At 48.8% G+C, this 27,408-nt stretch overlaps 1 protein-coding gene across 1 annotated transcript in view; it reads right to left on the bottom strand.

Moving 5' to 3' along the window:
• Positions 1 to 9,234: 9,234 nt before the first annotated feature.
• ptch1 (patched 1) overlaps positions 9,235 to 27,408 on the bottom strand; it is a 46,715-nt gene continuing 28,541 nt past the window's right edge. Inside the window, exons 13-24 of the mRNA XM_029259567.1 lie at positions 26,901 to 27,019; positions 25,761 to 26,259; positions 24,939 to 25,248; positions 22,126 to 22,268; positions 19,800 to 19,983; positions 16,879 to 17,159; positions 14,824 to 14,961; positions 14,538 to 14,680; positions 12,109 to 12,208; positions 11,548 to 11,859; positions 10,840 to 11,371; positions 9,235 to 10,260 (exon numbers count right to left, since the gene is read on the bottom strand). Of these exons, the coding sequence (XP_029115400.1) occupies positions 10,841 to 11,371; positions 11,548 to 11,859; positions 12,109 to 12,208; positions 14,538 to 14,680; positions 14,824 to 14,961; positions 16,879 to 17,159; positions 19,800 to 19,983; positions 22,126 to 22,268; positions 24,939 to 25,248; positions 25,761 to 26,259; positions 26,901 to 27,019 (2,760 nt within the window). The 3' untranslated portion in view covers positions 9,235 to 10,260; position 10,840. The remainder of the gene's footprint in view (positions 10,261 to 10,839; positions 11,372 to 11,547; positions 11,860 to 12,108; positions 12,209 to 14,537; positions 14,681 to 14,823; positions 14,962 to 16,878; positions 17,160 to 19,799; positions 19,984 to 22,125; positions 22,269 to 24,938; positions 25,249 to 25,760; positions 26,260 to 26,900; positions 27,020 to 27,408) is intronic.

The raw sequence follows: 27,408 nt of genomic DNA, 5'->3' as shown, positions 1-27,408 counted from the left end.
GTCCTCCAGTTTATACCCCAGTACCTTGTTTACGTTTCCACACTATGGGTTATAGTACAGGACAGACGACCAAATGTGGATAGAATAGTTACCCCCTAACCCGGCAACACAGGCACAGGGCTAGAGGGGACACACCCAGGACGGGACGCCAGCCCGTCACAAGGCACCCCAAGCGGGACTCAAACCCCAGACCCACCAGAGAGCAGGACTGGGTCAAATCCGCTGCGCCACTGCACCCTCCCTAGCAAAGTACTAGAAAGTGCTAAAACAATTATTTTCAATGCACCGGGCTAAACGGATTTTTGTTTCAGGGCAGTATACAGTATAGTATAGCGTCTGTGGCTTCAGCGTAGGCCGGGATACAACCTTTTGGTACATGTGTGTACTTTCCATTCCTGACAGAACTGTGGTATGGCGGTAGCTCACACTGGCCGGGCACCATCAACCATTAGGTCTGTCAACGCTCAGTGGCAGTGGGTGGGTTGGACTGCTCCTCTTTCCCGTGTGACAAGCCCTGCAACTGGGCTCAGTTCCATCAACACTCAGGAGCTACATTCAGGATTAATATGCTCCAGTGTTCTCTCCCTTCCTCTCTCGCCCCTTTTTCACAAGACGGCCTCGCTATGTGTTATTTTTGGGCAAAACCTGGGAAAGTTAAAGCCTGCTCCAGTGGAATCACACACATCTGGGCTACAAGGTGGATATCTGAGGTCAGCTTGCAGATGCAACCAAATCAAACATTGCATTGAAGGCAAAGCTCCACTGGATATAAGCACTGGAAAAGTTCCCATGAGCAGCCCCATAAACCCCTCTACTGACCTGCCCTGCTTATTTTTGGAATGAGTGAGGCTTTTGAGATTGGGCAAGACTGAAGGGGCAATCACACTGCGAAATGTCTAGAAGTACCCACAGGATCATTTTCAGCTGTGAGTGACGGCCTCAGCCGCGACTCATCAGGGCTTGCCTGCCGGGTTGTCACGGAAACGGCGAACAGCAGCTGAACCAATTATGAGCTCCGTCCTGTTTCCACAGAGGCCCCTTTTTTGCAGCCGCTATGCATGCGGCAGAGACTAATGATCCCCACTTCCGGCCCGCAGTCCAAACAAACGCTGCAGCGACCAGCTACAGATGGCACAACCTTGAGCTCTCGTTGCTGTAGACCTCACAGGTCACAAAATCATCCAACAATCTACATGTTCTGGATCTAACAAATATAAGCAGAGCACAGCAATAAGACTCCTTCTGTGAATTTAAATGACACCAAAATGTTTCCTTTCAAAGAGAAAAGGGAGCATAGTAGTTCAGGAGCTGGACTGTAAATCTGTAGATTCAAATCCTTGAATGGAATTTGCAATTATTAGCACTTAAATTGCTACGGCAAAGATAGAAATGGTTAACAATGGAATCCTCTGGTCGAGAATAAGGAAACGTGCCTTCCAAATACATAAGCAACAGAACGGAGTTATGAAAGAGAGTTACTGCAACATAGCGTAGACACTGAAATGTTCAGTTCTCCCATTCTTCCATTTAGATGAATTTTTCTGAATGCAGCTGACGAGCTAGCAAATTCCGTTCGAGGACTCGAAAGTGCAGATTTACAGCCCAGCTCCTGAACTAAGGCACTGTGTTTGATGGTGGACCCTGAAGGGACTCCCTTGAGCCATACATGTCTCTACTCCAGATACCAATTACCATCTCAAGGGCCAAGGGTCCTGTGGCAAACTCTTCTGCTTTCCAACGGCATTTAGAGTAATTCCTGCCTCCGCTTTTTCTCCCCCCAGAGTGGCCTTTTATTACTGAGTGAGGAAGCTCTGGATTGAAATGCTCAAGGAGCTCGGACCTGTGACCAATCCGAAACAGCAAGGTCTTCCTCGGGCGGCGCTCCTGTGCGTTGTTTACTCGGACCCGGGGGGAAATGAGAAGGCTCGAGCAGGAGAGGCAGCACAGATTGTGGCCTGCTGCTGATTCTGCACTGGGTGGGACTGCCGCACGATTCGCTGCACTTGTGGGGAAAACTGATTCCTTCACATGTAACTAGACAGCAGGTCTTGCACCGTTTCAACAACTTACATTTGGAAGTTTTTGAAAGCCGTAAGGAAAACAAAACTTGACGATCCTTAGCCTTACGAACAAGATGTTACAGGTTAACATCGCTGGGACTGAATTTCTGCTGAAAATACGAACAGAGGCCCTCAGCACTTTCAGTTAGTGTTCAGTTTTCTAGGGAAAAACTAAAAAATTACATTATTTGAGACCGGCTAAGTAGGAAGATAAATGGTTATTTGCTATTTTAGTGGTTCCACCAGATCATGTTGTGCACGTCCACTGCTCTAATTGTACTCCCGTCATGTCAGGTCTCCATGAAAGCAATATAATTCTTGTAGTGAAGACTGTAGCAATGGTAACAATTTATTTCAAGTTGCAAAGCTTCTTAATTGCCATTAATAATAATCAGCAGTCACAAAAACTCGCAGAGCAGTAATGCGTGAAGTGCGATCGGATGTCCTAGTTGAAAAGAATCCATTAGAACAACAATGCGGAACTCACGAGAAGATTAATTATGAGTAGTCCTAATAGCAGCACACGGAGTTACACAAAATCACAAAAATCTGCCAAGGTTATCATCTGCTTAACGGTGGGGAATGGGTCCTCTCGCAGGTAGAGAACACATGGATTTATGTAATGGGGGTTTTGAGGTGGGTCATGGTTTTCTGTGTTTCTGGGGACACTAGCCCCGGAGTGGGACGGCTCAGGAATTCTCCAGAAATGCTGTGTTTACACCAGCCCCCCGTACAGCTGGGGCCGAGCAGGGAAGCTAGAGCTAACGTGATCTGATTAAAGTAAACACAGCGCTCTAACACAAACAAGCGTGTAGCACAGCCCTTGCCAAGCACAGATGGGAGAATAAGCAATCACAAGGAGACAGCTTGTGAGAGTAAAATGACTGGACCTTAAATTATAGGCCTTGAATCGGGCCTTCCTGACCCATGGCAGGCAGAGCACAGGTTTCTGGGAGTGCGCCTGGTGCTCTTCTTCCCGTAAAATTGAATGACGTTGACATTAATGTTTTGTTCCGGGGTCATTGTTTACATATTGCGTTTTCTGTGAAGGCTTCTCCGTTGGCGCTGTCCACTGATGAGCATAGATGCCAAGAGGAGCAATCAAACAAGCACCCAAAGTTCCCCTTTTAACTCTGGAAGTGAATCGTGTCTGATAGAGGCCTGTCCTGATTGCTTTAGCTACGCTGCACCCTTGGATTCCGGTACATCGCTTTTCTAAATGGAAAGAGGCCTTGGGACAAGTGTGTTTTCCATTAAGTTTGTGGGCTTCAGGTGGAACTGGAGTCGGTCGCCTAAGAGTCGATCACGGTGCGTTACCGAGCTCACGTCCTCTTTCAGGGAGGCACAGCTCAGACATCTTTCCAGCCTACACGGAGGTTGCAAGGACATTTCACTAAGAGCGGTACGCCTGTGAAACGCTGAAGAGGAGGCACGGTGCAGGTGAGCCGAGTTTGAGGGCGGATCCCCGTTTTTTGCCATTTTCGTATCGTTATCCAGCTGTAGTGTAAGCGTAGGATGAGGAAAGGCCTTCACCGCCTCTCCCACATGAATTCCATCTGCCTTGAACATGTTTGATCAGACTGGCCAAGGCAGCAGATAGTAACTGAGTTTCTGGACACTAAAAGATCCCATTTTTACGCCCTGCTATCTTTCGTGATCAAAACGGAGGTCATCAAGACCAAAGCATCTCGGAACGCACAACTGCAACCTCAAGAAGTTCTGCTGTCAACCACTCTGACAATATGAGCGGATAAGTTGCAATGCCCTAATAAATTGCGGATTTAACAAGTTATCATTATTATCGGTGGTGAGCGCGGTTTAGTATTACGAATACAAATCATTGTCACCGTGGTCATAAAAGCAGGCCTGTCTGCAGTGCTGATGGCAAAGCCGTGTGTGCAACTGTAACACTATAATTAGATTCGGATTAGCATGCGTATGTCCGCCCAACACTCCAAAATACACATGAAAGTATTTAACTTTAAGGATTTTCTATCTCTCTCTCCATCCTGCCTCCACTCCCTTGGTGAGGCACATGTTCCGTACATTATTGCCCGTTTCACAGCGAAGACGAGCAGCATTTCTCTAAACAAGAGGAAGGATGCCGGGGACAGCATCGCTGGTACTCCCAGCCTGAACAGGACATTGCTATTTCGCCATCTCCTCAATCAATATATAAACTTAATTTTTTGAGACAAATATGTTAGCGCCATTTCTGTCGTCATGCGGTCCGGCATGCTGTGAAGCCACAAAAAAGAACGTCTAAACAAAGCAGTGAAACATGTATAGTTGTCACACGAGACCTTCCGCAGGAAATTTCAAATAAACAGCGGTTCAGTCGCTCTATTCTTTTATTCATGTCGTTACTTTTACGTTCGCTATGCTGTCTTTTCTGTATAGTATTATATTTGGCATAACCTGAAATTTATAACTTTTGAGCACTGTTGATAACTTTCCCTTTTGGCAAACCATAAGTTTACACACGCAGGAGAAATGTGTCTGCCACCTGGTTTGTGTCTTCTGCTGATCCGAGAGACCTTCCTGTGGGAAAGAAAAAAAACTCACAGCAGTCGGCAACGTTCCCCGTCGAGTACCAGCAGAATATTTCTAGGGAGTAACGGCAGACGTTTCTGAAAGTGTAAAAGAACACTCTGTAGGCTCTCCTGGTCCATCACAGGGCAAACACACGAACGGCGTGTTACAGCGAACACTCTCACTCTCTCTGAAAACCGCAAATTAAAGGAATACGAATCTTCATACTTGTATGATTTTATTTCATTCAAAGCAAATTTTAAACGTTAAATATTTACAAATATTTAAGCGGTCTTGCTTGAAATAATTCACGTGGTACGATGACGTGTTGCTTCCACTCAACTAATTTCAAAACTTTGCTAACAGCAAGAGCCATTATATGCAATACTATTGCAAATATAAAACACTTAGTAAGCCTCTAAAATGGAAAAAGAAACATTTTTTTTACTTCATTTCCACTACTTCTTTAGAGAAGGATTATAGTTCCAGAATTGTAATTTTCTTTCTCATCCATTTGTTGGGTTAGAGCCTAAGGAGTTCTAGGCCAAAATCCATTTAAAAGATTTCATTTCATAGTTCAGTAATTTTGTGTCCCAATTGTATGAATATCCAGCCTCACCCACACAAAAATCAGAAGATACAACTACAAAAATAGTTGTCATGCCCATGCCCGCAGCACAACCAAAAACACCTGGTCACAATCAACGCAGCCAGGTATCAGGAGCACCAGTCCACCGCTACTCAGTTGCGGAATCTCTTTTGAGACAACCGTTCCTCCTGCATTCATGACACTTCCACCACGCCTTACCTGTCCTTCTCCATGGATCTCCCTTGACTGTCTCCTTGTCCGTGTTCCTGTCTTCTGCAGCATTGTACCTGGGCTTCGTTTCATCGGTCACGTCTTCGGATTCCCCTCTCCAACCACATTTGCACCTCGGATTGAACTACGCTTGTCCCCGACTACGAGTATTGCTTTCCTCTTTGTATCTTTGCAATAAACAATCCCACATCGGGTCCACACCCAGGGCTCTGGTCCGCTCTTTGCGACAATAGTCAAACTGAACATTGTTCAGGAATAAAAAAAGGCATAGAGTACTTAACATATCTGAACTATCCCTATATTATTAACATTACATTAAAATAAGCAATGTCTTCATAACCCGTGCAGTTATAGCTCACAGCCTCACTCTTAAAACCAGTGACAACAAAAAAGAAAGTTAACTGCTCTTATTAAAACTTGCTCATGCTGCAGAGGCGTCTTTGGAAAAAGTTAAATTTGCTCTCTTCTATCCATACTGGATCACTTCATTCCAGATTGTTTCAGATCTTTTTATAATGAATATGCTCTTGTCTTTTCTTGATGCTCTGTACGGCAGCTGTTATCCTGATACAACACCGGACCAGCAGCAAATCGTGAAAGACAAAACTGCTTAGACAAAAATTAGTTTCCAGTCAAATGATTTGGTCTCATTCTAATTCACCCAAAGTGCAATGCAAAGACACTCGGTCCATAAGTTCGGAACATCGCTGTCGGGGTTTGTCTTCCTTCACTAAAACCAAAAACTCTTTAATTACCCTCATGGAATTAACTCTAAATCTGTAGATTAAATAGTATTTTCAAATTACTGAAGCATTAAAGACACAAAGGCTCATTTGTTACCCATCCTGTTTTTTGTGATTAACTGAAACACGTCTGCTTTTATTTTCCTCTACAGTTTGAAAACACACACAACGTAAGTATGGCAGGTGTGTTTAAATGAGATGACTTCATGAGAAGCTCAAAGCTGAGGGGGAAAAAAGAAAAATCAGCGTTCACAAGGAACCCATCTGTACACAATATCCACACTGTAAAGAACAGTTGAGTTTCTCTCAGGATGCTTTGCCCAGTATAATTCACTATAGGTCAAATCACCTTGGTCAAACACAAAACAGATTAATATAAGAACTGCGGCATTTTTTTCTGCTGTCATAGCAAAGAATTTCTTTGCCTGTGCATTTTCTTCCATTGTACCGAGTTGGTTACTTCCCACCTAACTACTGCGAGTCAAAAATGGCCTAAAGCAATGGATCACAATTTATTGGCTGGAAAAACTAATTTTATGGTCACTGGCCCTGAAAAATAAATTCAGCGAAAATTTAAACAAAGCCAACAATTGCACTGCCAGCAGTCCTGCTCCAGAATAACTAAAAGGACAAAGAGACTCCATGGTTTGTCTACGGCCGCTGTGAAATGGAATGAATCACTTGTTACTCAATATTATTTAGCAATAAGGCACTAAGGCCTAAAGCCACTGTACTACACTCACTGTGCTCTGCAGGTCAAGAGATGGAAACATCTGAGTCTGCTTTTTCTGACCGTAGATATAGAGATAGAGAAAATTCATTCCTGTTTTTCTCCCATTTTTATCCTCATCCATAACATTATACCCACAAAAAGCATCAGAGCCTTAAAAAGCCTGAACGACTTAACACTGTGGCTGGACTTTCTTTTAATGCAGCAGGTTTATGAAGGGAGTATTAAGTCCAGGAAGTAAAAATGTATTTCTGTCAAAAGTAGAGCTTACGCAGAGGTGAGTGTGCTTAGTGTGAAAAAGACAACTTCTGAACATCATGTACACTCGCTCTCGCACTTTCTCACACGCACACACACACACATAGTCCAACCACTTTGTTTTACATTAATGTTTATTAAAGTTACAAACAAAAGACAAATAAGTTATAGTTTTTTTTATTTGTTAGAATTCTATCAGTGTTTGAACATTAATATTTAGAGATCTAGTACAATTTCTACTTTCATGGCTAGATTTTTCCAAACCCAAAACAGCTTTTTGAATTTCACTCATAATACTGTAAGGGGCTTTTTCTTTATTTAAAAAAAAAAAAAAGAAAAAAAAAAAAAAAAACTTAGCAATGAAAGTGTACACTGTAACATTTTCTCTTATGTTCCAACAAAACAGGATCAATACATATAAACTCTTTAAAAATATACTTCTGTCAAATAACTTGACAACTACTATGTACACTACAAAAATAAATTTTCATATAAATAAATTATATGGCATACATTTATCTTTGTAACTGAAATGACATACATCAACTCCTACCAAGAAAATTGGCAGATCATTTCGAATATTTTCTTCCTTTTAAATCCTCACTAACAGCTATGATGAATCTGTAAGGTAAATGTTATATACTCTTTTTTTCCTATTTAACATTAGTACGCACTTTATACAGACAAAAATCCATTAAAGTAAATACATAACTGTAATAGTGTTTTTCAATAAAAAGTAAAAATCCCTGCATTTGTTATAAACTGGCATTATATAATGTAAGAACAATAATGTAAGAACGACCATCTTATTATACAAAAATATAAATATCACAAAAGTAAAAAAATAATAAAATATAACAAAAAAAAAACCCAAAAAAAAATAGTTGCCAGCCATGGATTCCTCCCTTCTGCCAATGTGACATTAGGAGGGAAAAAAAAAAAACTAAATAAAATAGAAGAAGCAGCAGACACAAAGAGAGCAAACGTCACATGTAGAGAAAGATGACAAATGCGCGTTCAACGGGAAGTCAAACTCAAAGGGCTCGGGGGAGCTGGCAAAAGCGACGGACAGAGGCACGCACGCACGCTGGCCTAGCACCGGCGGGGAACCTCCGGGATCTCTGACCTCTGAAGTTCTTGTGTGCTCCATTTGACACCGTTTGGCAGCCGAGGGGGAACTTCCAATTAGCGTCACGGTGTTCCGTTTCGCGGATTTTTACGAAGTGAGGTCAACGGAGACCGCTCGTGCTAAACCGAGGCCGGCCGTCTCGTTGTCAATTAAAAGAAGTAGGCAAATTAGTTTATGGAATGTGGCCATATAGTGCTAAACCCTTAGTGCACTTTTCATAGTAGCTTATCAAAAACAAACGGAATAAAAGGAGGTTTCTGAACAATGCAACAAACAGTGCAGTCAAGTGCCTTAGCTACAACAGAACTTAGCTTATAAGTGTATTTATCAACAGCACCGATGTCGTACTCTTGAGAGGAATCTGAAGTAACGTCCGTAAAGGAAAGGAGGGAACCGGGTGGAGGAGATCTCCTGGAGGCTTCGGACCCGGAAGTGCTACGGCGTTCTAACGTTAACTCCGCCCCCCCCCAAAAGTCGGAACCGGGGCGAAGCTAGCCCGCATCAACGATGACTGAAAATCATCGCTATTGACCGAAGAGCATCCAGGACACGCGTCGAAGGAGCGGCTCCTTCTCGGAAGGTCATCTGACCGAGCAGGCCGGACGGGCGAGGGAGTCCCTCCAAAAAGCAGGACTGAAGGGTTCGGCAGTGTGAGGCTGGTACGGAGTGCACTAAGGGATGCTTACAGTAAAACATCTCCAGAAAACAAGAGCAAATGGACCAAAGTGAAGACCGTTCTGGTGAGAACATGGAAACACTGGACCTAGGGAGCTACAGCCAAAGAGGAACATGCTTTTCTTTTTTTCTTCATATCTGCTCCATTTAAATAGCACGCATAGCGTGTTTCAAAGTTAAACAGTAATGTCATAACTACCACAGGTTTGTGATATGTAAATTACCTTTAAAAAGAGGCGTACCTTTATACACAGACATTTACACTTGCACACACACACACACACACACACACACACACACACACACACACACACAGGCTAAAGCCCTACATGAAATATTTTTAAGCCGTACGTGTACGTTCTCTCACGCGGAACATCCGAAATAATAGTCTTAAAGCATTTTAAATATGAACTACCATATTTCTACAGAAGTATCAAAAACATTGGGCAACAGTACTAATGGAAAAGCTGACAAGAGGAAGGAAACATTTTCTCCTGTCAATGGGCATCCTGAGTCTGCTTTTTACATGTAACTTTACAGTATTTATCACCGGTCTGTGGAATCTAGTGGTTTACAGACTGAAAGTCCTATCAATTCTAGTCGAAATGTTACGCTTCTCTTGCGTATCAAACGATACCTCTCCCCCCGACTTCCAGCTTTTGGGTACCGATTCACTGAGAGTTTCGCTGTTTAATTTCTCAAGTGTGGGAACATCACATTATTTCAGATAAACCACAGATTCCTTAACTGCACTTTTGTTGTGCATTGGAAGAAAAGGTGAACTGTGCTACTTTGCCAGATATCGGTTCCATGTCAGGGCTTTAACATACACACCTCATCCAGGCAAACACACTCATATCACATATAAGCAATATTTGCATAGAATTATACAATTATACATTTTTTAAGCAGCAAAAAATATATGCTGAAACGTTTGTGTGGATGTAGCTTTCTCGTGGCAAAGATAGAGGAATTGAAAAGTTCTCACGCTCTAACACACACACACACACACGCACACACACGCACACACACGCACACACACGCACACACACGCACACACACGCACGCACGCGCGCGCAGAATATCCCGGGCTATTGAACAGTTGAACTGCTCCTAAGTTATAGCTCTTTTGTTGTATTTACAAGTATACAGTTTTTAAATATTTATAAAAGTATCAAATAATATTACAAGCTACAGTAAAAATGTAACACCCAGCAGTGCTGCTCTTCTGCATCTGCGTGCCTTGCTCTGCCTCCTTGTTGTCAATCAGGAGGAGGTCCAGTCTTTGGCCTTGCAGTATCGCCATATACTCACTGGAGAAACACAAAATACAAATAAATAAATCACACAACAGAGTATCTCATTCAGCGGCAAAAAAAAATATTAAAAATAACATTCCGCTTTGGAAAAAAATATTATGACCGATGTCCCTGATTAAAGAACTAAAATTTGAGAAAATCCCTATCTAACACTGACATAGGTATAAACAATATATTTGTGTACGTTGAATATTCATATTATATTCTATAATCTACTGAATGTACGCACTGCTTAAATGAAAAATAAAACTAAAAATCAATCAACTGCTGTTTGCTATTACAATAATAGTCATGATAAATATTTAGCAAATTAAATGTCAGTGTTAGGCAATCATTTACATTTATTCATTTAGCTGATGCTTTTCTCCAAAGCAACTTACAATTATTTACCCATTTATACAGCTGGGTAATTTTAACTGGAGCAATTCAGGATAAGCACCTTGCTCAAGGGTACTACAGCCAGAAGTGAGACTCGAACCAGCGACCTTGGGGTCCAAAGGCAGTCGCTCTAGCCACTCTGCTACCAGATATCCCCTATCCCCTGATCAGGCACTTTTGTCAAGGAGGACATACCTCAGCTATCTGACCTCCTCCTGTTGTACTCAGTGTGAGCCTCACATTCCACATCCTGCAGTTCGACTGCCTCCATCTTTGAGTCCTTCTCATCAGAGAACCCCTCAAAAGGCACGTGGGGGTCCGAGAAGGGAGGTTCAGGGTCAGCGGCATTGGCAGGCTGATACCCATCTGGTGAGGAGAACGTCAAGTAGGTGGGGTTCTGGGCTGGATGGGCCGAGTGGACCGCCACAGTCACGGAAGCAGAGGCTGTCACCGTGGTGATGGGCTGGCCGTAGGTGGGTCCGGGGGTAGCAAAAGAAGCATGGGTGCGCGAGCTGTGGGAGCGGGAACGCTGCCCTGTGCGGTCTCTGTGGCTGGAGGCAGAATTGCCGCCGCAATCGGCGGCAGTTTCGAAAGCGTCTGTGCGCGGCCTGCGAGGGGGTGGTGGCTGCTGCTGGCTCGCCCTCCCCGTTTCCCACCGCCGTGCGGGCTGGGGCCCCTCCCTAGGGTGGGGTCTCTGATGCTGCTGCCTGCTGTCTCGATGAATGTGCTGCAAGGAAGGAATTTTCACGAATATAATGACCTCCCCCCGTTTTTAAGATTTCGTATGCGCAATTAAAATTACAAGCAGAAAAAGCTTGCCTTCCACTAAATGCCCTTTGAAGCCCACTGAGTTCCTTGCTGTATAACAAGCAACCAAGAAAGCCGCACTAATCCGATGCTCACCGTGGACATGGGAAAGAGCTGGCGTTCTGTCGGTCTCACTCTGCCGGCGGGTTGGCCCCCAGGCCTACGGGGAGAGATGTACTGCCTTGGAACCTCCCGCCAGACATGGCCACCCCTGGCGGGCCACGCGTTGCACTGTTGCAGCTCTTCGCTGAGGCCAGACGCCGTGGTGTTGGAGCTGTACTCGGAGTCCGATGAGTCCGAGCCGGTTCCCGTGGCGCTGCGGCAAGGCTGCGCGGCGAAATGCACCACGCGAGGGGGCGGGTTCAGCCGAGGCATAGGCAGCTGGTTCTGCCCGTCAACAGGAGACACCTGGCAGACGGAGAGAGAGGAAAAAAAAAAAAAAAAAAAAAAAACAAAGTCATTTTAAAAACTGCCTGTTGAAATGTTAGGAATGCACTTGGCTCTCAGGGCTGACCTCTGTGTAACTCTGCCCAGGGGTTTACCCCACACACACACACAAACTTAAAGTGACTCCTGTAGACCTGATGTGTGGGGAAGTATAAGCTTGGCACTTAACAGAATGCACTTCAGAAAGTGACTCAGTAAGAGGGACTTTACCTCGGGATATGGGCCAAAGTATGACAGCAAAACGGGAAGGAGCACCAGGCCGTTGAGGACACCCAGTATGGTCAGGATGGCCAGCACAGCAAAGAAATACCTGTATAAAAACAGATTGAAACAAAGGTGTTCAGATGGGTGGGTGGGGGGGTGCTCGACATGAACGGCTGAAATAATCACAAAAAGGGCTGAAAAACACCACAGGGATTAGTGGAAACAAACCAAAATTTACCTTGCGTGAGGCTAAGTCACCAAAGAGGGTTAGGGTGGTTACATGCAGTGGACAAAAAAAAAAAAAAAACAAATGATTAGTATGTTAGTTCAAAAAACACGGAAAAAGGAAAAATGACAGTTTTTTTCCCCCTCCGACAAGCAAACACGAGCAAAGCAAAAGGAAACGGGACGACTGGAGCCGTGATGCAGGGAGCAGGGGGGCTCTCGCTCCTGAAAGACCAGTAGAAGCAAACAGTGGAATGAGGGGTGTAGAATTTAAACAGTTTAGTCCAGTAGGATTGGAGGAAGAAGGCTACCCCCCGTCAGCCTACCCCTCGCCCCAACTCTTCTCTCCGGGCAACTAAGCTCAGGAGTACTGCAATCTTCAGTCTACTTAAAGATCTGCCTCGGGTTAAGACCTCCAACCTCCCGAAACACTTTTGCCCATTGCGATGGACCTTGGGCTGGGGCAGCCTGCCGGCCCCGCCCTTCCACACTCCCTCCACTCTGCCGGAGTTCCGATTGTTTCGGGGGACGGTCACCGGGACCACATCTGGGACCTTTGGACTTCTGAAAGCTGCCGCCCAGCAGGTGCCGCCTCTGCGTTACATTAGGGCGTCCGGCGGAGAACACTCGCCTCGCCGAAGGCCGGCATCACACACTTTCTTTCCCTTTCGCAGCAGGTTCTTTGAATAAACTTCTCACACACCAATATGCGCAGGACCACCAGCAACCTCAGCAGAACTTGCAATTTCAGAATGAGTCCGGGGAGCGACCGGCTGTCTGCAGAATGCGTCGAAACGTCAAAAAAGGGCAGCTGACTGCTCTGAACTGTCACAGCGACACCCTCGGAATACCCCTGGAAGACGGCTGTGCCATTCATCCCTCCACATGATCACGCTTTGCAGACTGGGCACAACTGTTAATGTAGTCCCCAAATGGCTGGCTGCCTTCCTGCATCTCATTGACCGGCGTGGACCTAAACTGGCCCACCAGCCCTACGACTCCACCGATGGCAGATCTTTCTGCTTTCCATCCGGTTCATCTCCCTAATACGATTGCGGGTGTCCGTAACACCAGGACCGTCTACAGCTCTTGAGCATCTCTCCTGTATGGTGCGTCACAGGCAGCCTCACCTCCTCTCGTTCGCTCATAAATGTCTGCAGATAGCAGTTAAATTGGGTACAAGAAATCACACCAACGGGGGGCGCGGTGGCACACCGGGTTTAACTGGAACCAGCTCTCGGGTGGGTCTGGGGTTCGAGTCCCGCTTGAGGTGCCTTGCGGCAGACTGGCATCCCATCCTGGGTGCGTCCCCTCCCCCTCCAACCTTACACCCTGCGTTGCCAGGTTAGGCTCCGGTTTGCCGCGACCCTGCTCGGGACAAGTAGTTTCAGCCTGTGTGTGTGTGTGAGAGATCACACAAGCCAGGCTTCCAGCGCTTCCTGCTCCTCCCCTCAATGGATTTCCCTCCCACACAGCTGTAAATGGCAAAGCAACCGACAAAGCTCTTGCTTTTACTCCGCTGCTGCCAGGTGCACAGCCGAGCACACAGCTAAACCCAAGAGCCAGGGTTTGGGTATAACCCAACAGCACGTCCTGATGAACTTCTTCACTTATGATATCAATACAGAGGAACGCTGTTCGCGTGACGCCTTCTTACTTCAAACAAAGCAATTAGCCAGAACTCTTTAAAATTTGTCCACATAATATAAATTAAAAGAAATGCACCAATGTCCCCCAAAAGCAGAACAGGCAGACTTATTTTTCCATCCTTCCACTCCACTCAGCAGTAAACTGACCCAATACTCATTTTCCACATCTGACAAGGAAGTGCTGTTGGTTTCTTGCTATGTATTCAGACTAGTGTGCTATTAAATAGGACTGAAAGGAGCTAAGTATACAAATCTGCTGTTATTAATCTGAAGAGGCAAAGTAAGAAAATTTTGTCAATCAGTGACTATCAAACTATCAGTGCAGTGCTTCTCATGCTGTGTGCTGGAAGACCAAAGGATGCAAAATATCTTAGAAAACATGAAGTCACAAGAGGACAATGATGACCCCGCACAGAGATGACCGGAGGTGAAATAGAGTCGGTGTTAAAAGATAACGTTTCCCTACGTGAAGAAGGTAACATGATGAATAAAACCGACAAAGGTGAGTCATCCAGGTATCCAAGGGCTCTGCAGCACGTGGACGGGCCTCCGTATATTCACCTGACGATGAAGTCGAACTCCGAGCCAGCCAGCATGAGGACACCAAGGAGGGTGGAGAGCGCCCCGTCCAGAACCGGAGCAAACATATGCTCCAGGGCCAGGAGCGCTCTCCGGTGCCGGTCACCAATAGCCGTGAGGAAGGCCTGCGCGGCAGAAGAGACAGAAATCGTTGGGGACATTTCACATTTTTCTGGGCTACCTCCCTCTCCGCCTGTTATTTTATCAAGTGCACATTTGTCTTGGAAAAGACACTGAAATGAGGAGCCACCCGTTCCCCTGCTCTCACCAATGCTACATGAACTGTGAACTCCACCCCGATGCCCACAGAGGCGATCAGAATGACGACAGGGACGGCGCTCAGCTTGATTCCGATCAATCCCATCATACCAAAGAGCTCGATGGTCATCAGGGCGAGGACCAGGACCTGGTGGAGGGAGAGCAGTGTTGAGGATCGGGGGTTATGGGACACATCATGGTTCTTGGAAGCTCCTTTGCTGCTCACACACACACACACACACACACACACACACACACACACACACACCATCTGAACCACTTGTCCCATACAGGGTCTCGGGGATCCAGAGCCAAACCCAGAAACACAGGGTGTAAGGCTGGAGGGGGAGAGGACACACCCAGGACAGGACGCCAGTCCATCACAAGGCACCTCAAGCAAGACTTGAACCCTAGACCCACCAGAAAGCAGGACCCGGTCCAACCCACTGCACCACCGTGCCCCCCACCACAGTAAAGCAGCTCCAGAGAAAACAAACATGCTGGAGAACGCTACCGTAAAGTTACTCTCTATAGCTTTCGACTTGTTCTTTCAATCTCACGCGAGTGCAGAGCTGTGGGGGGGGGTGTGAAGTGGAAATCATCACATTTTTGGAACTAGTAAATAATGGCCAAATTTGCATTTCAAGGCTTAAAGAAACACGGAAGATGCGATACAGCAGGCTGACAGCGAAGACCCGGCTGTTGGCGCGTCTATCACGCTGATCCGTGTCCAAGGTGGGCCTACATCCACTGGCACAGCAGATGCCATTATCAGCTGATGGCTCTCAGGTTACCAGGGGCCCCAATGCGTTTGAAGAAGGCCGGGGGTGGGTGGGGTTGTGCGCGCGAGATCAGAGAGCATTCAGGAGGGGATTCTGGGGGCAGGTGGGGGGATGGTTTGGGGGCCGGAATGAGGGAGTGGTCTGGTCAAACCAAACGGTTAAACCTGACGCTCAGCCATAACTTTTTTCTTTCATCCAACTTGTAAAACGTGGATGAACAAGGAATCCGGCATCCAGCTTTAGGGAGTTCGAATGGGTAAAACACGGAGTGTAGTAAAACACAAATCAAATGAACCGGGGGGGGGGGGGGGGGGGAGGGAGAAGAGAGAGAGAGGGAGAGGGAGAGAAAGACCTACCCGCGGGAGATGGAGACAGGAGTGGGAAGGACCGAGGGGATGCTGGTACATATAACTGCAAGAATTTCAAGAAAAAGCAACCCCCCCCCCTCCCCCGAACAAGTTCTGGGTAGCTTCTCTCGTATCCTCATCTATTTTCAACGAGACCCTTCAAGAGTCTCACATAGACTAAACAAACTCCCCCTGACAAAAACAGCCAAAGATAAACAGTGAGACGCACGCAGTGGTATGAAAACAGGTTTCCCGCAATCTCACCAATTTGCATGTTTCCGGAAACTACGTACAGAGGTTTCTACTGTCTAAGGGCTGCAATTTGGGCTCTAAAGAGACAAACATCTGTGGGGTCATTGATACTCTTAACTAAATGTGATAATACTGAAGGCAGGCAAAAAATGTGTAATTTTTTCTTTGAACACTTCATGCTTTTGTTGGTCTTTAACCGCCTTCTAACATTCAGCGCTTCAAAAGTCGTGTGTGTTTGCATAGGCGTACCATCAAACAAGGTCAGAGGTCCATGGTTCGTGCGGAAAGAACGTGCGAGAGTGTGCCTGAACATGTATTGTGACTTACAATATTGCGATTACAGGGGGTGCGGTGGTGCAGTGGTGCAGTGGGTTGGACCGGCTCCTGCTCTCCGGTGGGTCTGGGGTTCGAGTCCCGCTTTGGGGTGCCTTGCGACGGACTGGCATCCTGTCCTGGGTGTGTCCCCTCCCCCTCCGGCCTTATGCCCTGTGCTGCCGGGTTAGGCTCTGGATCCCCCCGTGGGACGAGCCGTTTCAGATGGTGTGTGTGATATTGTGATTACAAAGAACAAAAAACAGGATAGAGCGTGTGTGTGTTGTGTGTGACTCACAACGATGGTGGTGATTGCGTGATGCGGATGGGGGAGAGCGGCTACAGGTGCGTGCGAGTCGGCGCGTGACTCACAATGATGCCTGCGGTCCAGGGGTTGAGCAGGAAGAGCGCGCACACCAGGAAGGTGCAGGCTAGCACCACGCTGATGGAGAGCAGCAGCCAGTGGCGCAAGCTCACGTACTGCTCCCAGAAGAGGAAGGGGTATCCGTTGGGGTAGCTGGGCAGCCCCTGGCGACTGTAGTTGCTGCAGATGGCCCGCACACTCTCGATAGCCTCCACAAACTGCGCCGTCTCTCGGAGGCCATTGAGGTAGAAGGGGAACTGTGCGTATTCGATCGGCTCTGCAGCGGGAACTGGAAAAAGAATGCCAGGAAAATCAATCAATCAATCAATAAATAAATATAGCCAAGACACACAACAAACAGGGTCAGCCTATAGCGTAGCCGTTAGGAGCTACTGTCTTTTTACCCAAAGGATAGTTTCGATTCCCACCTCCAGCTGCCGTACCCTTGAGCAAGGTACTTACCCTAAAATTGCTCCAGTAAAATTACCCAGCTGTATAAATGGGTAAAGAATTGTAACACTAAGTCGCTTTGGGGAAAAAGCGTCAGCCAAACGGATAACGTTTCATCGTCTTCATGCTACCTGGTAACCATGGCAACAGGTTGGCAACACCTAAAATTTAGTCGTGAGATGAACCTCCAAAAACAGGGGTTACACGGGATGCGCCGAGTGACTACACCCAACCCTGGCTATGCTTGGTCCCCACGTAGACAGAGGGAAGAGTAAAACGGAGTCACACGGTTTGCCTCGCACAGCCCAGCGAATGCGTCTGGCCGGCAAACGGGCAGGTATCCGAATGCAACAATAACCTGGGCGTTACTCCTGACGCCGATCTTCAGCAATCACAGGGTAAGACGCAGCGGCGCCGCACTCCCAGTCACTGCTCTCTTCACCCCCTCTTTCCATTGCAGAAACGTATCGGGGATCAACCTCCACTGTCCAGTCCGATTCTATGGGAAAAATCGCTGCCTCCCTCCCCTCCCACCCCGCTCCCCCTCCCTCGGCCTGCCGCTGTGTGTTCCAATGCCTGCAGGGTCATACAGCACCACTTGCTAAACATGACTTGCCCCATTATAACCTCCACTATAAATTTCCATTAAGACAAGACTTGGCTGGCTGCCAGCGCCGCTCCAGGGGTCCAAGTGTGGGGAAGCACTTTCCGCTTGTTATCCAATCACATTTCCCCAAGCCCCGCTGTAAGGCTCAATAACCCCGACCAGGCACTCAAGCCAGATAACTCCCGACTTTGACGCAAATTAAATCAATCCGGGTTCTCTTGCTCGCTCTCGCTCTCTCTCTCTCTCTCTCTCTCTCAACCTCCAACATACATCGACGAAGCGCACGATTGGCACAATCCACACAGAAAGAATGATTTCCTGGTAAAAGGTGCTGATGCTGTTTGTGCCAATTAATTCCACAGCAATTTCACTCATCAGAACACACATTCGCAGAGCGCGGGGCTGCCGATTCAAAACGGATGACTTAATACACCCTACAAACCCAAATGTTTGCCCCCCACTGGTCCAGAGGCATTGTGTCATACAACCTTTGCTACATGTAGGGCTGTACTTAATTTGAGAGACTTTCATTGCTGAAAAGTTTATCTAGAGCGACTGGACATGTCACACACTTCTCATTTATAGAGCTCTGTATGTTTCTTTTTGGGGGCGCGGTGGCGCAGTGGGTTGGGCCGGGTCCTGCTCTCCGGTGGGTCTGGGGTTCGAGTCCCGCTTGGGGTGCCTTGCAATGGACTAGCGTCCTGTCCTGGGTGTGTCCCCTCCCCCTCCAGCCTTGCGCCCTGTGTTGCCGGATTAGGCTCCGGCTCCCCGCGACCCCGTATGGGACGAGCGGTTCCGAAAATGTGTGTGTGTGTGTGTGTGTGTGTGTGTGTTTCTTTTAAAAAAAAAAGTTCTTCCAAAACATTGATTAACAAGCTAAGCGACAAGCATAGTTCCTTAAGCACCTGCTGGGATGAACACAAACCCTGCGCACGGCACAGGGGTTTGACGGGAGCTCTGCGAATGCTCGGGTTGGGAAGCAGAGGTAGAAAGCGGGGTCAGCGCCTGGAAGCCAACAACAGCATCGCTGCAGCGGCCTCAGCTCAGCTGAAAAAACAACAGTGGCAACAGCCACTGGAAAAAGGCCACACAGGCAGTAGAGTTTACTGGCCCATGGGGAGCGTAGTGATCGAGGATGTGGAACCGTAACCCGAACGTTGCTGGTTCAAACCCCACTCCTTCTCCAAAGGACATGGGTTCGATCACCACTCAGTGTGTGTGGAGTTTGCATGTTCTCCCACTGATTGAATGGATGAGTGACCCAGTGGAAGTAGCGTATCTAGCAGCGTAAGTCACCACGGTGAATAAGGTGTGTGCTGATAACACTACAGTTCACTGGAATTCATTTTGGAGAAAACAGTCTGTATCTAAGTGTCTCTTCCCGCTAATCTAATGCGCACATTGTAATTTCTATGAAATGTACATCGCTTTGGAGAAAAGCGTCCGCTAAATGAAGAAACGTAATATTATTTGACAGGTGTTAAAAACAGGGGGGGGCGCAGTGGGTTGGACCGGGTCCTGCTCTCTGGTGGGTCTGGGGTTCGAGTCCCGGTTGGGGTGCCTTGCGGTGGACTGGCGTCCCGTCCTGGGTGTGTCCCCTCCAGCCCCATGCCCTGTGCTGTTGGGTTAGGCTCTGGCTCGCAGTGACCCTGCTGGGGACAAGTGGCTTCATACAGTGTGTGTGTGTGTGTGTGTGTGTGTGTGTGTGTGTGTGTGTGTGTGTGTGTGTGTGTGTGTGTGTTAAAAACAGAAGATTTTTACGGCTCAACGCCACACAGCGAGAACGTGAGACGGTTCAGCTGGCTCACGGGAAGCCGAGGTCTCGACCTTTCTTGGCCACGGCAGCTTCAGTTAAGGAGCGGCGGCACTCACTGCTGAGCCGGGTCTCGGGCATGGAGTCGGTGCGGTCGTGGAGCCACTCTGGGGGGTGTGGCCTGAAGTTGGCCTGGGAGGCGGCGTAGGCCACGGGGTCATTGCTGACCCAGGCGGTCAGGTAGATGTAGAAGGCTGCGGGGTTAATGACGCCGTCGGCATCCACCAAACGCTGCCTGGTCAGCTGAGGAAAACAAGCGCGGCACGCGGTCAGAGGCGCGGAAGACGACTATCAATCCGCGACATTTTAACTGATAAATGCAGAATACTTCGAAGCTATGCAAACAATCACAAGCATGTCATGTGCGAAGGAGTTTAAGTCACTTTTCTTTGCATACCAAAAGTGTGTCGGGGGCGGGGGGGATAATAAAATTATACAGCATGTCCGGAGGGAGATGGTGAGGGTGGGGTACCGCCGCAAACTGCAGCGCCCCAGAAAGGCTGTCCTCGCACCCCGAGCCGAAACCCCGCTGTAGGTAAGGCAAACGGAGAGAATAGCGACCGCAAACGTGCTAATCTTTCCACTCCCTTCATCCACCCTGTCTTTCAGACGCGTTCGTCTGCCAGCAGCTACCCCCCGAGAAGGTGGAAAACCGCAGTCCATGCCATACGCGGGTCCCAGGATCATAAATCCCGGGTTTCTCAAAGTCGGGAGGGACGGCGTTCGGGGGAGGGACTGCGGGTGGGGGTTGCGGGAGAAAAATTGCTCGAGTTAGCGTAACAATAAAAAAAATTGGCCCGGGTCCCCGAGCACGCCTGTGCGCAGTTAACCTTGTTGTTAACACTGATGGGAATGCCACCCAGCAAATGGAGGAAAGCTATAAAAATAAAGCAACATCTGTACAAATGTTGCTAACGCTTGCTTCTTCTGACCCCTATGGATACCCACAATGCCAAGCGCCGCAGTGGGGTTCTGCTCGGTGAAGGACGGTGAAGAAAATGGCCCTTGACAAGAGGAACAATAACTTTAGGAGAAAAATTAAATCCTTCCAGACCGAACAGCTCAGACTGAGTACTCATTAATAGTTTAAAAAAAAAAAAAGAGAGAGGACTTCACATAAAATGACATGTTACCGTGCTCTATGAAAGTCAAAGGAAAAGACCATGTCTAAAATCACAGACATTCTATATTAAATTTAAGTCATTCGGTGTTGAGCTCTTTGTACCTGGAGGAGATCAGTTTACTACTACACACATGCAAACACACACACATGCACGCACACGCACACACACACACACACACACACACACACGCGCGCACACACGCCTGAAACCATTCGAGTCAGTTGTTTCCTATCCAATGAATGAAGAGACAGTAGTGACAGCGCCAGTACAAGAGAGCGGAGGGGGGCGGTGGGGGCTGAGTCGGGATACGAGGAATCTGGATTCAATTAAGCAGCAGGATACGCGGTGACTGTACGTCTTGAAGCTGTCACTGGAAGCTCACGGCGCGCGGACGCCGCTGCTTTTGCTCACAGGCACAGGAAATGACATCACGGGCCCCACGCCAGCACAGTTGTTTTGCGCTTTTTTTTTTTTCTTTTTTCTTTTTTAAACCTGGCACGCGGAGCCTTCTCGGTCCGGCCAATATAGAAGGGGGCGGGCAGATCTTTTTCCTTCGAATGCTTCTCCAAGACCCCACAAAGTCAACATTGTGGGCCCCCACCCCCCACCCTCGCTATCAGGCAGCGGGGTGCGGAGCGGTTTCTGCCCCTTCAGCCTGGCGTTTCACGCTGAGCTATAACTCGAAACACTGGAAATGTGTTAAACTGTCATATTTAATGCTGGAAAGGAGAGGTCTGGAAGATGGTGAGACTTGTGCAAAGCAGTGAGCGGCTACAGAGCCCTCGGCAAGAGCATCGGACAACTGGTTTAAATGAAGAGCTAATTGCTTTTTCAGAGGCCGATCGCAATCCCGGCGAGGGCCCTAAATTCCTGGGCTTGGTAAGGCAATCAGAGCGAAGTGCGTTTATAAGCCAGGTGCGGTTCCCACGAACGGACCGCAAACGTGCTCCGAGAGCCTTCCTCAAAACTCCGGGCGTTGGAAAGGCTGCCAGGAACCTCGTTGCAACCGCGCGTCCCTTTCCTTAGCGGCAAGCGTGCACGACAGCATTTCCCTTCCGGTTTTAATTGCGGTCCCGGCTCCGCGGGAGGAGACGGATTTTAATTCGAACGGGGCGAGTGGCGATCATCCCCTCCGTTCACAGCGCGCTTCTCCTCACAACATTTAACGCTCAAAATAAAACGCAAGATAATTTCACACGGTTCCGGGAATCTCACAGAAGTGGTATGTGTTAAAGTGACCAGGATAGGACCGTGCAGTCACCTGGTTGAGGTCGACGGGCTTGTCCCTTCGTCCGGTCTGCACCAGGAGCTTGTAGGCAAGGACCCCGTCATCGGAGGCATTTCTGTAGCTGGCCTGAGTGATCTTCCCTGCTTCCCAGTCCCGGTCAAACGCCTGCTGGAGACCTGCGGCACACAATGCAACAACGCGTGAGGACCGACCTTAAGATGACCCACACAACGCACGCACAAATGCGCGACCACGTAGCGCAGCAACACGAAGGTGCTCCCCAGGACCCAATTCCTCCATCGATGAGGCGCAGCTCATCAAGGGCCACGCAACACCAGCACGCTCACATCCCTTTGTACTGTACACCAAAAAGAGAGCTCAGCAGTCCAAACCCACATCCCTGTACAATACAGTATGTATACACGGTTCATCCAGAAATGATCGCATCACTTACAATCTCATCAAGTTCAATCGTAGTCTGTTCTACTGGAGCAAAAGGCTCTCAGGGCCCCCAGGGAGTGTTGAGGGGTGAGAAACTTAATAAACCGGGACTCTGGTTTATTAACCACTGATCAGGGGACACTTTCCTCCAAGGAATCATACACTGCTAGGGCTGCACAAAATTAAAATTGTTTATCCATTTACACAGCTTGTCCCCCCCCCGGAGAAATTCAAGGCGAGTACCTAAAACTCAAGGGTACTGCAGCACGAAGCAGGATTTCATTCCAAGGCAACAGCTCTTAACCATTATGCCGCCTACTGCCCTTAGAAAAGCAAAGAGTCAATTTGTGCAAATTTGGTGTCTAGTGCTCCTCAATGAGCCCCCAAACACGGACTGATCCTCTTCTGCCAGTTGTGTCCTAATCCTCCATGGGATTAGACAGTTTACCCACCCCCCCCCACCGCCTCCTCACCTTCACCCGTCTGGTTTGGGAAGGCCCTCCGGTGAAGCCTGACACGTCTTTCAAGTCCGCTCCTCTCCAGCCTTTGGAGGCACGAGGGCAACTGCGAGCGCGTCTCCGTCCATTCCCGACTCGCATACCGTTTCTCCTGAGCTGAGGGTCTACGGATTCACAGCGGAACGAGTGCACGAGACCTCGCGCCCTGAAAACTTTGCGGCGACATCAAAATGCATCTAACTTACTGGTCTGTTGTCTGGTTTTCTGGAACATTCTATCGCTCCCTGGTCCTTCACGCTTTCTGACAAGCTCATCTGCAAAAACACTGCAAACAGCCACATCTGAATGCCAGTTCGATGCTGAGAACTCACGGGCTATTTTGTTTGTCTCATTTCACACTAGTTTGGAGCGCAGCTTTTTCCACTTTTTTTCCAAGGGGCCGCAGAGCTTGGATTTGCTTTTCGATTCAAAACCATAAAGCCATAAACTCTTTCCAAATGGTTTATTTGTAAGATTTAAGTCCACGGACCATTAGCGAATGCATTTATGTTCCAACCATGGAGAGAGAAGAGAGAGAAGCGGGGTAATCGCCGAGTAATTACGCCGAATCTGCGGCCTTACGCCGCTCACACAACCTTCGAAGATTTCAGGAAAACATCAAGGTTTAGGTGTAAATCAAGCTAAAAACGGCTCGAAAATTACACGTTTCTGAAAGCAGCCATTATCGTCATCATCGGCGTGAGTCTTCTGTATGACGACAGACTGGGCCCAGTTGCAGCCAGTTGCGCCGGACCAGACCGGACAGCACCCCGTCACGGGAAGCTCTCTGCTGCACGTTCTGTACGGGAGCGGTACAGATCTTAACACGCTTTTCACCGTCAGTACGGCGTTTACAGCAAATTCACTGTAATGGGTCTCAGAAACAGCCAGGTGTCTACTGAAGGAGGACCTGGAAGACAAGGCTGGCCAACTCTCAGCAGCTTCTGGACGAATAAAAAGCCGCAATACTGCTTACGCTCTTTACTCTTGGAGCTCTCTCACTCTACCTCCCTCATCCGCTCTCTCCTTTTCCATTAGATCTCGCTCTATCCTGTCTTGCTCTATACTTCGGTTTCCTCTCGATCCCCCCAGACCTCCTGTTCCCACTGCCTGTGGCCCATTTGCAAGACACAATGTTTTCAGTCTCCCGGTCTGCGTCCAATTTGTCAAGCCGTTTTGAACTGCAGTATAAAAGACACGGCTCCCCCTCCTCCTCTGCCTTCCCTCTCCGTCCCCTCATTCTCACAAACATCTGGCGGCTCCAGCGTTTAGCACCGGGATGACAGAGACAAATGGAAGAGCGGCACAATAATACTTCTCTTCTTTTAAACGCGTCTGACCGCTGATCTCCTGTTGACAGAGGAACAATCAGCGTCCCTATTTGCTGCCAGGTATCGTTCGCCCCCCAAAAGCAAGACTCTCGCGATTATGCCTTCAGAAAGGAAAAACGGCCACTTGGAATAATGGCCGTGAGGGACAGGAGCAGATCGCTGCCCGTACCGCTCACCTTCGCGCGGTCAGGGGTACAAACTCCCGCTGAACGCGCGTTCTCCCTCACTTGAAGCCTAGGGCACTTCGTGAGCGCGTGGCGCAGGATGTGGCGACCGACTATTTCTGAAATCCCGACAAACACACCGAGCGGCGCACCCACAGCCTTCGCTTTGTGGAAAACAGCTGAGCGCAGAACAAGAGGGCAGGAGTCCCGCTGTAGACTGCGCACACATCATTTCACGTCACAGGGATAATGGACCGTAAACGGCCACATGTCAGAACAGCAACTGGAACAAGTGAGAGATCAAATTGATCCAATGCTTGTGCCCTGGAGTGGAAAACTCACACTGTGCTACACATTCCAGGGTGCGAACCTCTCAACAAAGAGACTCGGGAGGCAGGACGGGAGACGCTTACCCTGCAGCCAGTCCCGGAAGAAGTGCAGCCACATGCGGGGCAGCTGGCCGTTGTCCTCACGCAGGACGTACTTGACGGTGCCGAAGCGGCGGTGCAGCTCGTATAGCGTGCCCTGGATGCGGGCGTAGTCGGCTTTCTGCGTCACCACGTACATGTTGTAGAAGGAGAAGTACTTAAACTGGGCCCCGATGAAGTCATACTCTCTGGTCTCCCGCGGTACAATGTCGGTGAGCTCAAGGCCATCCCGCACCCGCGTGGTCCCATACAGGCTGATCGCCAGCAGGCCCAAGAATAGCAGAATCACCACCACCTGCATGGGGGGAACACGGAGGGTGGCAACCACAGCACCACCACGGCATCAAAAACCCCATCGTATCACCTTAGAGGCCTACGTTCTTTTAACGCTTCTATCGATGGATAACGTTCGACGTTTGCCGAACCAATCCGGATCGACTTCCCTCTTAACCAGTACGGCAGCAGGATCCCATCCCCGAGAATCTGAACGGGTTAGGGTACCTTGCTGAAAAGGAGGACTTTCCTGTTTCGCTGTCCAACGAGACTGGTTTGTTTGGCAAACAAGCAAACCTGTAGCCGCTAAGGGGATGTGTTTCCAAAGCGCTTAGGTGCACATGGGCAAGGGCTGCAACAGATGTGGATTTGGGCCTGTTTTGCTTACCAAACATTTCACCTGAATACCATCCAGCAAGTCAGAGTCCACAGCTGCTAACTGTCCAAGAGGTGCTGCCGGGGGGGCATAGAGCATATAGACCCTCGGCCTACGGCCGTCTTCTAGCAGGCGGGACAGGCACGGCAGGAACTCACCTTGGTTGTCGGCTGAAGCAGGAAGGGAGCGTAGTGCTTCTCGGCAAAGGAGGAGAAGGTCCAGCGGGAGCAGGGAGGCTCCATGCAGCGCAGGGCAGGATCCGAACCAGGGGACAGGAGGTCCCTAGTCGAACTGTTGCTCTCGGGACTTTGGCAGCTCCCGGGGTCCAGCGAGGAGGCGCCGCCCGGGGAGCGAGGGGCGTTCCCGGAGCTGCTCGGACCCGAAGAGCTACCATTGTTGTTGTTGAGGTTGAGGTTGGCTGGGCCGGCGGCGGCGACGGGCTGGACGGAGATCTCTGAACGTGGCTCAGCTGTGGTGTAGTAGGCCTGCGTGCGCGGGTCGTATTGGGTGCGCAGCTGCACCATGGACTGCATGGTGATCTGCGTCTGCTGGGCGAAGCCGTGACTGCTGTAGGAAGGGGGCGGACTGTAGTGGCTGCCGTCCACGCTGTCCACGTATGCCTGCGGCTCCATTTGGATCACCCGGTTAGCACATGGACTGTTTCGCGGGAGCGACAGGAGAAACCACTTGGTCAGCGACAGCTTCCCGATCACCTCCGACAGAAGTAGCGCAACACAGAACGCGCACGTCCGAGTTAACCTCGACAGCTAGGGTAGCGTGTACTGCCCTGTGCGAGGACACACGCGAATGCACGTATGTGCGAGTGCAGCGGGAGCGTGAGAAAATCACCACATCAGCGGTAAGCCCACATTAAGGCCCCCATAGGGGAGCACACTGAAACCTTCCAACTGGAACTTTAAGTGCTGATATTGACCAAAAAAAAAAAAAAAAAAAAAAGAAAAAACGTAATGATGGAAGGGAAAGTTTGTTCATTAAGTTTAATTTCCTACAAATGACGGCACAATGACTGTGTGAAGAAAATATGTGCCTGGAGCAGCCCAGTGGGTCAAACCCCCTTTCTTACTTCCACACAAGAAGCACGGCGTACAGGAAGCAACAAACCGGCAAGGAACTGCCCTGGGGTTGAGGTTGGAGCCGCCTGGCCGCATGGCCTCGCACAGCCACGTTCGGCAGCAACACGTCTACCAAGTGACCCGGTACCCCCATCTGACACTTGGTGCATCGAAGACACGGTGCACGTCTGCCCGCAAGGCCGTGCAGCTACGCCGCGTCTTTACCTGACAAAACAGCAGAAGATGTCGAAGCGGCGGTCTTCACGGCGGTAGAGGTCCATGCTAAGGATGGCGGGGAAAATGAGCAGCACCATGGCGAAGTTGAAGACCACCACCACCGCGGCCTGGCCAGGAGGAAAGACAGGGGTGGGGGCTTTACAAAGTGACACTAGAGTCCTGTGGATGCACCTGGAACCGACAGGTATGGGGCAACAGTGTCCTCGGAGTGAGCAGGTGAAGCTCAAGAATCAAACAAATCCCAGCCACAAATCTAATTTCACTACAGTCGCTGCAGTGTAAACAAACAAAACAAGGCGGCACCAAATGTAATCCGTGCTACGAAGCCAGCCACCATGCTGGCCCACATCTCAAGTCGGGGAAAGAAACCAACGGAACATCTTTCAACACCCAAACAAACTGGAGCCTCGTAAATGGTTCGTTTCGTAACGAAGCGAGAAAAACGGGAACCGGAGCAATAAACACGTGAGGGCATTTTGAAGCAACGCAACAAGAC

The sequence above is a fragment of the Scleropages formosus genome, chromosome 17 (genome assembly GCF_900964775.1).
Source record: "Scleropages formosus chromosome 17, fSclFor1.1, whole genome shotgun sequence".
NCBI lineage: Eukaryota > Metazoa > Chordata > Actinopteri > Osteoglossiformes > Osteoglossidae > Scleropages > Scleropages formosus.
This window is presented reverse-complemented; position numbering and strand designations above follow the sequence as displayed.